Source organism: Saccostrea echinata, unplaced genomic scaffold (genome assembly GCF_033153115.1).
Source record: "Saccostrea echinata isolate AGI-Se365-2 ecotype Australia unplaced genomic scaffold, CSIRO_AGI_Sech_v1 ptg000022l, whole genome shotgun sequence".
NCBI lineage: Eukaryota > Metazoa > Mollusca > Bivalvia > Ostreida > Ostreidae > Saccostrea > Saccostrea echinata.
This window is the reverse complement of record NW_026889771.1, coordinates 15,173,969-15,189,512: the sequence shown is the minus strand read 5'-3', so window position 1 is coordinate 15,189,512 and position 15,544 is coordinate 15,173,969. Positions and strand designations below refer to the sequence as shown.

Here is a 15,544-nt window from a genome sequence, read left to right as displayed (position 1 = left end):
AAACAAAACTCAAGTCATCAATTGTTTACCGTGGTTTCTTGGTAAAATCTTTCCTAATTAACATAAAAATTACTGGTTCTTTTGGCCTTTCTACAGCTAACTTCTGTGTTGGTTCTTTTGCAATTCTTATCAAATCTTCAAGATGTTACAAAAAAGTGACATTCGGATTTTGTTTACACCTTCAACTTTTATTTTGGATTACAATATCACTGAGAAATCACAAACTCTTTGAGTGATGGGAAACTCTTCCGAAACAAAAAGCTCTCCTGTCTACTAAGCAAAATAACATCTCTATTCCTACTCAATTCTGTCTAGTTCTTAGATATCTTGGTACTGTATGTAATTTAACAATTTAAATAAAACACTAACCGTGAGACGTATTCATGCAATTAACCCCGGCGTCACCATGATAAGCACAGTTTCCAAACATGTCCGAGTGGTCCACTGGACATTGCTCTACATGACTTTCGTTACCCTGACAACGAACATTAAAGATGACGTGATTGTACATGTAGTCACGTGGATGAAAACTGGCAGTTCCAGAAGGATATCCCATCTGTCGACAAACAACGTCAGCGTCCATATCATCCCACTGGTCACTGCACACCGTCCCTGTTCCGTTCGAGGTGTGAGCTAACACTCTTCCTCCAGGTCCCAGCGTCACGGATGATTGAACTTTAGAAATGAAAGACAGATATAGAGGTTAATTAAATGAATTGTGCATCGTCAAGTTTTGAGTCTAGAAATCATGGTCAGGAAATCTTCTTCGGAGCATAAAAGAAAATAAACTACATTGTATTGACATTACTTCCTCAAAAGTATTTCATCTAGCGACATTTGTCGGTAATAGATTTTTAAACAAAGAAGTGTGGATTTTGATAAGCGCATGTTAGATTGTAGGTATATATCAATAAAAAGGTTTGCAAGATGTAAAGCGATCTATTGCAATTAGCTGAGGATGCTTTCCGCCGAAGGCACAAAATAGAATACACAATCAAATGAAATGCGCTTAAAGTATAAATCTCACATGGTGTGTGTTTTTCTCTTTTCAGTAGTGCATTCTCATTTGTCTTAGAAATAACTACTTAAAGGCTTAGACATTTTCTTCATGTCCATACTCTCCAATCTTACCACTGGTCATGTTACTGCAGGAAACACCTGCATCATCAGCATATCCACACATTCCTGACATGTCATAGTCTTCACCCTGACAAGATTGAAGTTGGGACTCGTGTCCGAAACAATTGACATTATATAACAGGCGGTTGTGCGTGTAATCACGTGGCAAGTGGATTGCAGTTCCGGAGGAAAATCCCATCTGACGGCAGACGACATTAGCATCTACGTCATCCCACATGTTACCGCATACCGTGCCAGTCGTGTTACTGTGAACAAATACTCTTCCACTGGGTCCGACAGATACAATGGATTGCATAGCTGAGAAAATTCATGAAAGCATTCTTTTACTTTCTTGACACTTTTCGGAAACAAAACTCAAGTCATCAATTGTTTACCGTGGTTTCTTGGTAAAATCTTTCCTAATTAACATAAAAATTACTGGTTCTTTTGGCCTTTCTACAGCTAACTTCTGTGTTGGTTCTTTTGCAATTCTTATCAAATCTTCAAGATGTTACAAAAAAGTGACATTCGGATTTTGTTTACACCTTCAACTTTTATTTTGGATTACAATATCACTGAGAAATCACAAACTCTTTGAGTGATGGGAAACTCTTCCGAAACAAAAAGCTCTCCTGTCTACTAAACAAAATAACATCTCTATTCCTACTCAATTCTGTCTAGTTCTTAGATATCTTGGTACTGTATGTAATTTAACAATTTAAATAAAACACTAACCGTGAGACGTATTCATGCAATTAACCCCGGCGTCACCATGATAAGCACAGTTTCCAAACATGTCCGAGTGGTCCACTGGACATTGCTCTACATGACTTTCGTTACCCTGACAACGAACATTAAAGATGACGTGATTGTACATGTAGTCACGTGGATGAAAACTGGCAGTTCCAGAAGGATATCCCATCTGTCGACAAACAACGTCAGCGTCCATATCATCCCACTGGTCACTGCACACCGTCCCTGTTCCGTTCGAGGTGTGAGCTAACACTCTTCCTCCAGGTCCCAGCGTCACGGATGATTGAACTTTAGAAATGAAAGACAGATATAGAGGTTAATTAAATGAATTGTGCATCGTCAAGTTTTGAGTCTAGAAATCATGGTCAGGAAATCTTCTTCGGAGCATAAAAGAAAATAAACTACATTGTATTGACATTACTTCCTCAAAAGTATTTCATCTAGCGACATTTGTCGGTAATAGATTTTTAAACAAAGAAGTGTGGATTTTGATAAGCGCATGTTAGATTGTAGGTATATATCAATAAAAAGGTTTGCAAGATGTAAAGCGATCTATTGCAATTAGCTGAGGATGCTTTCCGCCGAAGGCACAAAATAGAATACACAATCAAATGAAATGCGCTTAAAGTATAAATCTCACATGGTGTGTGTTTTTCTCTTTTCAGTAGTGCATTCTCATTTGTCTTAGAAATAACTACTTAAAGGCTTAGACATTTTCTTCATGTCCATACTCTCCAATCTTACCACTGGTCATGTTACTGCAGGAAACACCTGCATCATCAGCATATCCACACATTCCTGACATGTCATAGTCTTCACCCTGACAAGATTGAAGTTGGGACTCGTGTCCGAAACAATTGACATTATATAACAGGCGGTTGTACGTGTAATCACGTGGCAAGTGGATTGCAGTTCCGGAGGAAAATCCCATCTGACGGCAGACGACATTAGCATCTACGTCATCCCACATGTTACCGCATACCGTGCCAGTCGTGTTACTGTGAACAAATACTCTTCCACTGGGTCCGACAGATACAATGGATTGCATAGCTGAGAAAATTCATGAAAGCATTCTTTTACTTTCTTGACACTTTTCGGAAACAAAACTCAAGTCATCAATTGTTTACCGTGGTTTCTTGGTAAAATCTTTCCTAATTAACATAAAAATTACTGGTTCTTTTGGCCTTTCTACAGCTAACTTCTGTGTTGGTTCTTTTGCAATTCTTATCAAATCTTCAAGATGTTACAAAAAAGTGACATTCGGATTTTGTTTACACCTTCAACTTTTATTTTGGATTACAATATCACTGAGAAATCACAAACTCTTTGAGTGATGGGAAACTCTTCCGAAACAAAAAGCTCTCCTGTCTACTAAGCAAAATAACATCTCTATTCCTACTCAATTCTGTCTAGTTCTTAGATATCTTGGTACTGTATGTAATTTAACAATTTAAATAAAACACTAACCGTGAGACGTATTCATGCAATTAACCCCGGCGTCACCATGATAAGCACAGTTTCCAAACATGTCCGAGTGGTCCACTGGACATTGCTCTACATGACTTTCGTTACCCTGACAACGAACATTAAAGATGACGTGATTGTACATGTAGTCACGTGGATGAAAACTGGCAGTTCCAGAAGGATATCCCATCTGTCGACAAACAACGTCAGCGTCCATATCATCCCACTGGTCACTGCACACCGTCCCTGTTCCGTTCGAGGTGTGAGCTAACACTCTTCCTCCAGGTCCCAGCGTCACGGATGATTGAACTTTAGAAATGAAAGACAGATATAGAGGTTAATTAAATGAATTGTGCATCGTCAAGTTTTGAGTCTAGAAATCATGGTCAGGAAATCTTCTTCGGAGCATAAAAGAAAATAAACTACATTGTATTGACATTACTTCCTCAAAAGTATTTCATCTAGCGACATTTGTCGGTAATAGATTTTTAAACAAAGAAGTGTGGATTTTGATAAGCGCATGTTAGATTGTAGGTATATATCAATAAAAAGGTTTGCAAGATGTAAAGCGATCTATTGCAATTAGCTGAGGATGCTTTCCGCCGAAGGCACAAAATAGAATACACAATCAAATGAAATGCGCTTAAAGTATAAATCTCACATGGTGTGTGTTTTTCTCTTTTCAGTAGTGCATTCTCATTTGTCTTAGAAATAACTACTTAAAGGCTTAGACATTTTCTTCATGTCCATACTCTCCAATCTTACCACTGGTCATGTTACTGCAGGAAACACCTGCATCATCAGCATATCCACACATTCCTGACATGTCATAGTCTTCACCCTGACAAGATTGAAGTTGGGACTCGTGTCCGAAACAATTGACATTATATAACAGGCGGTTGTACGTGTAATCACGTGGCAAGTGGATTGCAGTTCCGGAGGAAAATCCCATCTGACGGCAGACGACATTAGCATCTACGTCATCCCACATGTTACCGCATACCGTGCCAGTCGTGTTACTGTGAACAAATACTCTTCCACTGGGTCCGACAGATACAATGGATTGCATAGCTGAGAAAATTCATGAAAGCATTCTTTTACTTTCTTGACACTTTTCGGAAACAAAACTCAAGTCATCAATTGTTTACCGTGGTTTCTTGGTAAAATCTTTCCTAATTAACATAAAAATTACTGGTTCTTTTGGCCTTTCTACAGCTAACTTCTGTGTTGGTTCTTTTGCAATTCTTATCAAATCTTCAAGATGTTACAAAAAAGTGACATTCGGATTTTGTTTACACCTTCAACTTTTATTTTGGATTACAATATCACTGAGAAATCACAAACTCTTTGAGTGATGGGAAACTCTTCCGAAACAAAAAGCTCTCCTGTCTACTAAGCAAAATAACATCTCTATTCCTACTCAATTCTGTCTAGTTCTTAGATATCTTGGTACTGTATGTAATTTAACAATTTAAATAAAACACTAACCGTGAGACGTATTCATGCAATTAACTCCGGCGTCACCATGATAAGCACAGTTTCCAAACATGTCCGAGTGGTCCACTGGACATTGCTCTACATGACTTTCGTTACCCTGACAACGAACATTAAAGATGACGTGATTGTACATGTAGTCACGTGGATGAAAACTGGCAGTTCCAGAAGGATATCCCATCTGTCGACAAACAACGTCAGCGTCCATATCATCCCACTGGTCACTGCACACCGTCCCTGTTCCGTTCGAGGTGTGAGCTAACACTCTTCCTCCAGGTCCCAGCGTCACGGATGATTGAACTTTAGAAATGAAAGACAGATATAGAGGTTAATTAAATGAATTGTGCATCGTCAAGTTTTGAGTCTAGAAATCATGGTCAGGAAATCTTCTTCGGAGCATAAAAGAAAATAAACTACATTGTATTGACATTACTTCCTCAAAAGTATTTCATCTAGCGACATTTGTCGGTAATAGATTTTTAAACAAAGAAGTGTGGATTTTGATAAGCGCATGTTAGATTGTAGGTATATATCAATAAAAAGGTTTGCAAGATGTAAAGCGATCTATTGCAATTAGCTGAGGATGCTTTCCGCCGAAGGCACAAAATAGAATACACAATCAAATGAAATGCGCTTAAAGTATAAATCTCACATGGTGTGTGTTTTTCTCTTTTCAGTAGTGCATTCTCATTTGTCTTAGAAATAACTACTTAAAGGCTTAGACATTTTCTTCATGTCCATACTCTCCAATCTTACCACTGGTCATGTTACTGCAGGAAACACCTGCATCATCAGCATATCCACACATTCCTGACATGTCATAGTCTTCACCCTGACAAGATTGAAGTTGGGACTCGTGTCCGAAACAATTGACATTATATAACAGGCGGTTGTGCGTGTAATCACGTGGCAAGTGGATTGCAGTTCCGGAGGAAAATCCCATCTGACGGCAGACGACATTAGCATCTACGTCATCCCACATGTTACCGCATACCGTGCCAGTCGTGTTACTGTGAACAAATACTCTTCCACTGGGTCCGACAGATACAATGGATTGCATAGCTGAGAAAATTCATGAAAGCATTCTTTTACTTTCTTGACACTTTTCGGAAACAAAACTCAAGTCATCAATTGTTTACCGTGGTTTCTTGGTAAAATCTTTCCTAATTAACATAAAAATTACTGGTTCTTTTGGCCTTTCTACAGCAAACTTCTGTGTTGGTTCTTTTGCAATTCTTATCAAATCTTCAAGATGTTACAAAAAAGTGACATTCGGATTTTGTTTACACCTTCAACTTTTATTTTGGATTACAATATCACTGAGAAATCACAAACTCTTTGAGTGATGGGAAACTCTTCCGAAACAAAAAGCTCTCCTGTCTACTAAACAAAATAACATCTCTATTCCTACTCAATTCTGTCTAGTTCTTAGATATCTTGGTACTGTATGTAATTTAACAATTTAAATAAAACACTAACCGTGAGACGTATTCATGCAATTAACCCCGGCGTCACCATGATAAGCACAGTTTCCAAACATGTCCGAGTGGTCCACTGGACATTGCTCTACATGACTTTCGTTACCCTGACAACGAACATTAAAGATGACGTGATTGTACATGTAGTCACGTGGATGAAAACTGGCAGTTCCAGAAGGATATCCCATCTGTCGACAAACAACGTCAGCGTCCATATCATCCCACTGGTCACTGCACACCGTCCCTGTTCCGTTCGAGGTGTGAGCTAACACTCTTCCTCCAGGTCCCAGCGTCACGGATGATTGAACTTTAGAAATGAAAGACAGATATAGAGGTTAATTAAATGAATTGTGCATCGTCAAGTTTTGAGTCTAGAAATCATGGTCAGGAAATCTTCTTCGGAGCATAAAAGAAAATAAACTACATTGTATTGACATTACTTCCTCAAAAGTATTTCATCTAGCGACATTTGTCGGTAATAGATTTTTAAACAAAGAAGTGTGGATTTTGATAAGCGCATGTTAGATTGTAGGTATATATCAATAAAAAGGTTTGCAAGATGTAAAGCGATCTATTGCAATTAGCTGAGGATGCTTTCCGCCGAAGGCACAAAAAAGAATACACAATCAAATGAAATGCGCTTAAAGTATAAATCTCACATGGTGTGTGTTTTTCTCTTTTCAGTAGTGCATTCTCATTTGTCTTAGAAATAACTACTTAAAGGCTTAGACATTTTCTTCATGTCCATACTCTCCAATCTTACCACTGGTCATGTTACTGCAGGAAACACCTGCATCATCAGCATATCCACACATTCCTGACATGTCATAGTCTTCACCCTGACAAGATTGAAGTTGGGACTCGTGTCCGAAACAATTGACATTATATAACAGGCGGTTGTACGTGTAATCACGTGGCAAGTGGATTGCAGTTCCGGAGGAAAATCCCATCTGACGGCAGACGACATTAGCATCTACGTCATCCCACATGTTACCGCATACCGTGCCAGTCGTGTTACTGTGAACAAATACTCTTCCACTGGGTCCGACAGATACAATGGATTGCATAGCTGAGAAAATTCATGAAAGCATTCTTTTACTTTCTTGACACTTTTCGGAAACAAAACTCAAGTCATCAATTGTTTACCGTGGTTTCTTGGTAAAATCTTTCCTAATTAACATAAAAATTACTGGTTCTTTTGGCCTTTCTACAGCTAACTTCTGTGTTGGTTCTTTTGCAATTCTTATCAAATCTTCAAGATGTTACAAAAAAAGTGACATTCGGATTTTGTTTACACCTTCAACTTTTATTTTGGATTACAATATCACTGAGAAATCACAAACTCTTTGAGTGATGGGAAACTCTTCCGAAACAAAAAGCTCTCCTGTCTACTAAACAAAATAACATCTCTATTCCTACTCAATTCTGTCTAGTTCTTAGATATCTTGGTACTGTATGTAATTTAACAATTTAAATAAAACACTAACCGTGAGACGTATTCATGCAATTAACCCCGGCGTCACCATGATAAGCACAGTTTCCAAACATGTCCGAGTGGTCCACTGGACATTGCTCTACATGACTTTCGTTACCCTGACAACGAACATTAAAGATGACGTGATTGTACATGTAGTCACGTGGATGAAAACTGGCAGTTCCAGAAGGATATCCCATCTGTCGACAAACAACGTCAGCGTCCATATCATCCCACTGGTCACTGCACACCGTCCCTGTTCCGTTCGAGGTGTGAGCTAACACTCTTCCTCCAGGTCCCAGCGTCACGGATGATTGAACTTTAGAAATGAAAGACAGATATAGAGGTTAATTAAATGAATTGTGCATCGTCAAGTTTTGAGTCTAGAAATCATGGTCAGGAAATCTTCTTCGGAGCATAAAAGAAAATAAACTACATTGTATTGACATTACTTCCTCAAAAGTATTTCATCTAGCGACATTTGTCGGTAATAGATTTTTAAACAAAGAAGTGTGGATTTTGATAAGCGCATGTTAGATTGTAGGTATATATCAATAAAAAGGTTTGCAAGATGTAAAGCGATCTATTGCAATTAGCTGAGGATGCTTTCCGCCGAAGGCACAAAATAGAATACACAATCAAATGAAATGCGCTTAAAGTATAAATCTCACATGGTGTGTGTTTTTCTCTTTTCAGTAGTGCATTCTCATTTGTCTTAGAAATAACTACTTAAAGGCTTAGACATTTTCTTCATGTCCATACTCTCCAATCTTACCACTGGTCATGTTACTGCAGGAAACACCTGCATCATCAGCATATCCACACATTCCTGACATGTCATAGTCTTCACCCTGACAAGATTGAAGTTGGGACTCGTGTCCGAAACAATTGACATTATATAACAGGCGGTTGTACGTGTAATCACGTGGCAAGTGGATTGCAGTTCCGGAGGAAAATCCCATCTGACGGCAGACGACATTAGCATCTACGTCATCCCACATGTTACCGCATACCGTGCCAGTCGTGTTACTGTGAACAAATACTCTTCCACTGGGTCCGACAGATACAATGGATTGCATAGCTGAGAAAATTCATGAAAGCATTCTTTTACTTTCTTGACACTTTTCGGAAACAAAACTCAAGTCATCAATTGTTTACCGTGGTTTCTTGGTAAAATCTTTCCTAATTAACATAAAAATTACTGGTTCTTTTGGCCTTTCTACAGCTAACTTCTGTGTTGGTTCTTTTGCAATTCTTATCAAATCTTCAAGATGTTACAAAAAAGTGACATTCGGATTTTGTTTACACCTTCAACTTTTATTTTGGATTACAATATCACTGAGAAATCACAAACTCTTTGAGTGATGGGAAACTCTTCCGAAACAAAAAGCTCTCCTGTCTACTAAACAAAATAACATCTCTATTCCTACTCAATTCTGTCTAGTTCTTAGATATCTTGGTACTGTATGTAATTTAACAATTTAAATAAAACACTAACCGTGAGACGTATTCATGCAATTAACTCCGGCGTCACCATGATAAGCACAGTTTCCAAACATGTCCGAGTGGTCCACTGGACATTGCTCTACATGACTTTCGTTACCCTGACAACGAACATTAAAGATGACGTGATTGTACATGTAGTCACGTGGATGAAAACTGGCAGTTCCAGAAGGATATCCCATCTGTCGACAAACAACGTCAGCGTCCATATCATCCCACTGGTCACTGCACACCGTCCCTGTTCCGTTCGAGGTGTGAGCTAACACTCTTCCTCCAGGTCCCAGCGTCACGGATGATTGAACTTTAGAAATGAAAGACAGATATAGAGGTTAATTAAATGAATTGTGCATCGTCAAGTTTTGAGTCTAGAAATCATGGTCAGGAAATCTTCTTCGGAGCATAAAAGAAAATAAACTACATTGTATTGACATTACTTCCTCAAAAGTATTTCATCTAGCGACATTTGTCGGTAATAGATTTTTAAACAAAGAAGTGTGGATTTTGATAAGCGCATGTTAGATTGTAGGTATATATCAATAAAAAGGTTTGCAAGATGTAAAGCGATCTATTGCAATTAGCTGAGGATGCTTTCCGCCGAAGGCACAAAATAGAATACACAATCAAATGAAATGCGCTTAAAGTATAAATCTCACATGGTGTGTGTTTTTCTCTTTTCAGTAGTGCATTCTCATTTGTCTTAGAAATAACTACTTAAAGGCTTAGACATTTTCTTCATGTCCATACTCTCCAATCTTACCACTGGTCATGTTACTGCAGGAAACACCTGCATCATCAGCATATCCACACATTCCTGACATGTCATAGTCTTCACCCTGACAAGATTGAAGTTGGGACTCGTGTCCGAAACAATTGACATTATATAACAGGCGGTTGTACGTGTAATCACGTGGCAAGTGGATTGCAGTTCCGGAGGAAAATCCCATCTGACGGCAGACGACATTAGCATCTACGTCATCCCACATGTTACCGCATACCGTGCCAGTCGTGTTACTGTGAACAAATACTCTTCCACTGGGTCCGACAGATACAATGGATTGCATAGCTGAGAAAATTCATGAAAGCATTCTTTTACTTTCTTGACACTTTTCGGAAACAAAACTCAAGTCATCAATTGTTTACCGTGGTTTCTTGGTAAAATCTTTCCTAATTAACATAAAAATTACTGGTTCTTTTGGCCTTTCTACAGCTAACTTCTGTGTTGGTTCTTTTGCAATTCTTATCAAATCTTCAAGATGTTACAAAAAAGTGACATTCGGATTTTGTTTACACCTTCAACTTTTATTTTGGATTACAATATCACTGAGAAATCACAAACTCTTTGAGTGATGGGAAACTCTTCCGAAACAAAAAGCTCTCCTGTCTACTAAACAAAATAACATCTCTATTCCTACTCAATTCTGTCTAGTTCTTAGATATCTTGGTACTGTATGTAATTTAACAATTTAAATAAAACACTAACCGTGAGACGTATTCATGCAATTAACTCCGGCGTCACCATGATAAGCACAGTTTCCAAACATGTCCGAGTGGTCCACTGGACATTGCTCTACATGACTTTCGTTACCCTGACAACGAACATTAAAGATGACGTGATTGTACATGTAGTCACGTGGATGAAAACTGGCAGTTCCAGAAGGATATCCCATCTGTCGACAAACAACGTCAGCGTCCATATCATCCCACTGGTCACTGCACACCGTCCCTGTTCCGTTCGAGGTGTGAGCTAACACTCTTCCTCCAGGTCCCAGCGTCACGGATGATTGAACTTTAGAAATGAAAGACAGATATAGAGGTTAATTAAATGAATTGTGCATCGTCAAGTTTTGAGTCTAGAAATCATGGTCAGGAAATCTTCTTCGGAGCATAAAAGAAAATGAACTACATTGTATTGACATTACTTCCTCAAAAGTATTTCATCTAGCGACATTTGTCGGTAATAGATTTTTAAACAAAGAAGTGTGGATTTTGATAAGCGCATGTTAGATTGTAGGTATATATCAATAAAAAGGTTTGCAAGATGTAAAGCGATCTATTGCAATTAGCTGAGGATGCTTTCCGCCGAAGGCACAAAATAGAATACACAATCAAATGAAATGCGCTTAAAGTATAAATCTCACATGGTGTGTGTTTTTCTCTTTTCAGTAGTGCATTCTCATTTGTCTTAGAAATAACTACTTAAAGGCTTAGACATTTTCTTCATGTCCATACTCTCCAATCTTACCACTGGTCATGTTACTGCAGGAAACACCTGCATCATCAGCATATCCACACATTCCTGACATATCATAGTCTTCACCCTGACAAGATTGAAGTTGGGACTCGTGTCCGAAACAATTGACATTATATAACAGGCGGTTGTACGTGTAATCACGTGGCAAGTGGATTGCAGTTCCGGAGGAAAATCCCATCTGACGGCAGACGACATTAGCATCTACGTCATCCCACATGTTACCGCATACCGTGCCAGTCGTGTTACTGTGAACAAATACTCTTCCACTGGGTCCGACAGATACAATGGATTGCATAGCTGAGAAAATTCATGAAAGCATTCTTTTACTTTCTTGACACTTTTCGGAAACAAAACTCAAGTCATCAATTGTTTACCGTGGTTTCTTGGTAAAATCTTTCCTAATTAACATAAAAATTACTGGTTCTTTTGGCCTTTCTACAGCTAACTTCTGTGTTGGTTCTTTTGCAATTCTTATCAAATCTTCAAGATGTTACAAAAAAGTGACATTCGGATTTTGTTTACACCTTCAACTTTTATTTTGGATTACAATATCACTGAGAAATCACAAACTCTTTGAGTGATGGGAAACTCTTCCGAAACAAAAAGCTCTCCTGTCTACTAAACAAAATAACATCTCTATTCCTACTCAATTCTGTCTAGTTCTTAGATATCTTGGTACTGTATGTAATTTAACAATTTAAATAAAACACTAACCGTGAGACGTATTCATGCAATTAACCCCGGCGTCACCATGATAAGCACAGTTTCCAAACATGTCCGAGTGGTCCACTGGACATTGCTCTACATGACTTTCGTTACCCTGACAACGAACATTAAAGATGACGTGATTGTACATGTAGTCACGTGGATGAAAACTGGCAGTTCCAGAAGGATATCCCATCTGTCGACAAACAACGTCAGCGTCCATATCATCCCACTGGTCACTGCACACCGTCCCTGTTCCGTTCGAGGTGTGAGCTAACACTCTTCCTCCAGGTCCCAGCGTCACGGATGATTGAACTTTAGAAATGAAAGACAGATATATATAGAGGTTAATTAAATGAATTGTGCATCGTCAAGTTTTGAGTCTAGAAATCATGGTCAGGAAATCTTCTTCGGAGCATAAAAGAAAATAAACTACATTGTATTGACATTACTTCCTCAAAAGTATTTCATCTAGCGACATTTGTCGGTAATAGATTTTTAAACAAAGAAGTGTGGATTTTGATAAGCGCATGTTAGATTGTAGGTATATATCAATAAAAAGGTTTGCAAGATGTAAAGCGATCTATTGCAATTAGCTGAGGATGCTTTCCGCCGAAGGCACAAAATAGAATACACAATCAAATGAAATGCGCTTAAAGTATAAATCTCACATGGTGTGTGTTTTTCTCTTTTCAGTAGTGCATTCTCATTTGTCTTAGAAATAACTACTTAAAGGCTTAGACATTTTCTTCATGTCCATACTCTCCAATCTTACCACTGGTCATGTTACTGCAGGAAACACCTGCATCATCAGCATATCCACACATTCCTGACATATCATAGTCTTCACCCTGACAAGATTGAAGTTGGGACTCGTGTCCGAAACAATTGACATTATATAACAGGCGGTTGTACGTGTAATCACGTGGCAAGTGGATTGCAGTTCCGGAGGAAAATCCCATCTGACGGCAGACGACATTAGCATCTACGTCATCCCACATGTTACCGCATACCGTGCCAGTCGTGTTACTGTGAACAAATACTCTTCCACTGGGTCCGACAGATACAATGGATTGCATAGCTGAGAAAATTCATGAAAGCATTCTTTTACTTTCTTGACACTTTTCGGAAACAAAACTCAAGTCATCAATTGTTTACCGTGGTTTCTTGGTAAAATCTTTCCTAATTAACATAAAAATTACTGGTTCTTTTGGCCTTTCTACAGCTAACTTCTGTGTTGGTTCTTTTGCAATTCTTATCAAATCTTCAAGATGTTACAAAAAAGTGACATTCGGATTTTGTTTACACCTTCAACTTTTATTTTGGATTACAACATCACTGAGAAATCACAAACTCTTTGAGTGATGGGAAACTCTTCCGAAACAAAAAGCTCTCCTGTCTACTAAACAAAATAACATCTCTATTCCTACTCAATTCTGTCTAGTTCTTAGATATCTTGGTACTGTATGTAATTTAACAATTTAAATAAAACACTAACCGTGAGACGTATTCATGCAATTAACCCCGGCGTCACCATGATAAGCACAGTTTCCAAACATGTCCGAGTGGTCCACTGGACATTGCTCTACATGACTTTCGTTACCCTGACAACGAACATTAAAGATGACGTGATTGTACATGTAGTCACGTGGATGAAAACTGGCAGTTCCAGAAGGATATCCCATCTGTCGACAAACAACGTCAGCGTCCATATCATCCCACTGGTCACTGCACACCGTCCCTGTTCCGTTCGAGGTGTGAGCTAACACTCTTCCTCCAGGTCCCAGCGTCACGGATGATTGAACTTTAGAAATGAAAGACAGATATAGAGGTTAATTAAATGAATTGTGCATCGTCAAGTTTTGAGTCTAGAAATCATGGTCAGGAAATCTTCTTCGGAGCATAAAAGAAAATAAACTACATTGTATTGACATTACTTCCTCAAAAGTATTTCATCTAGCGACATTTGTCGGTAATAGATTTTTAAACAAAGAAGTGTGGATTTTGATAAGCGCATGTTAGATTGTAGGTATATATCAATAAAAAGGTTTGCAAGATGTAAAGCGATCTATTGCAATTAGCTGAGGATGCTTTCCGCCGAAGGCACAAAATAGAATACACAATCAAATGAAATGCGCTTAAAGTATAATTCTCACATGGTGTGTGTTTTTCTCTTTTCAGTAGTGCATTCTCATTTGTCTTAGAAATAACTACTTAAAGGCTTAGACATTTTCTTCATGTCCATACTCTCCAATCTTACCACTGGTCATGTTACTGCAGGAAACACCTGCATCATCAGCATATCCACACATTCCTGACATATCATAGTCTTCACCCTGACAAGATTGAAGTTGGAACTCGTGTCCGAAACAATTGACATTATATAACAGGCGGTTGTACGTGTAATCACGTGGCAAGTGGATTGCAGTTCCGGAGGAAAATCCCATCTGACGGCAAACGACATTAGCATCTACGTCATCCCACATGTTACCGCATACCGTGCCAGTCGTGTTACTGTGAACAAATACTCTTCCACTGGGTCCGACAGATACAATGGATTGCATAGCTGAGAAAATTCATGAAAGCATTCTTTTACTTTCTTGACACTTTTCGGAAACAAAACTCAAGTCATCAATTGTTTACCGTGGTTTCTTGGTAAAATCTTTCCTAATTAACATAAAAATTACTGGTTCTTTTGGCCTTTCTACAGCTAACTTCTGTGTTGGTTCTTTTGCAATTCTTATCAAATCTTCAAGATGTTACAAAAAAGTGACATTCGGATTTTGTTTACACCTTCAACTTTTATTTTGGATTACAATATCACTGAGAAATCACAAACTCTTTGAGTGATGGGAAACTCTTCCGAAACAAAAAGCTCTCCTGTCTACTAAGCAAAATAACATCTCTATTCCTACTCAATTCTGTCTAGTTCTTAGATATCTTGGTACTGTATGTAATTTAACAATTTAAATAAAACACTAACCGTGAGACGTATTCATGCAATTAACCCCGGCGTCACCATGATAAGCACAGTTTCCAAACATGTCCGAGTGGTCCACTGGACATTGCTCTACATGACTTTCGTTACCCTGACAACGAACATTAAAGATGACGTGATTGTACATGTAGTCACGTGGATGAAAACTGGCAGTTCCAGAAGGATATCCCATCTGTCGACAAACAACGTCAGCGTCCATATCATCCCACTGGTCACTGCACACCGTCCCTGTTCCGTTCGAGGTGTGAGCTAACACTCTTCCTCCAGGTCCCAGCGTCACGGATGATTGAACTTTAGAAATGAAA

At 38.6% G+C, this 15,544-nt stretch overlaps 1 protein-coding gene across 1 annotated transcript in view; it reads right to left on the bottom strand.

Annotated features, from left to right (window-relative positions):
* LOC133190738 (uncharacterized) overlaps positions 1–15,544 on the bottom strand; it is a 29,531-nt gene that overhangs the window by 8,821 nt on the left and 5,166 nt on the right. The window contains exons 8-28 of the mRNA XM_061326426.1: positions 15,225–15,530; positions 14,502–14,807; positions 13,740–14,045; positions 13,017–13,322; positions 12,251–12,556; positions 11,528–11,833; positions 10,766–11,071; positions 10,043–10,348; positions 9,281–9,586; positions 8,558–8,863; positions 7,796–8,101; positions 7,072–7,377; positions 6,310–6,615; positions 5,587–5,892; positions 4,825–5,130; positions 4,102–4,407; positions 3,340–3,645; positions 2,617–2,922; positions 1,855–2,160; positions 1,132–1,437; positions 370–675 (exon numbers count right to left, since the gene is read on the bottom strand). Coding sequence (XP_061182410.1) covers positions 370–675; positions 1,132–1,437; positions 1,855–2,160; positions 2,617–2,922; positions 3,340–3,645; positions 4,102–4,407; positions 4,825–5,130; positions 5,587–5,892; positions 6,310–6,615; positions 7,072–7,377; positions 7,796–8,101; positions 8,558–8,863; positions 9,281–9,586; positions 10,043–10,348; positions 10,766–11,071; positions 11,528–11,833; positions 12,251–12,556; positions 13,017–13,322; positions 13,740–14,045; positions 14,502–14,807; positions 15,225–15,530 — 6,426 coding nt within the window. The remainder of the gene's footprint in view (positions 1–369; positions 676–1,131; positions 1,438–1,854; positions 2,161–2,616; positions 2,923–3,339; positions 3,646–4,101; positions 4,408–4,824; positions 5,131–5,586; positions 5,893–6,309; positions 6,616–7,071; positions 7,378–7,795; positions 8,102–8,557; positions 8,864–9,280; positions 9,587–10,042; positions 10,349–10,765; positions 11,072–11,527; positions 11,834–12,250; positions 12,557–13,016; positions 13,323–13,739; positions 14,046–14,501; positions 14,808–15,224; positions 15,531–15,544) is intronic.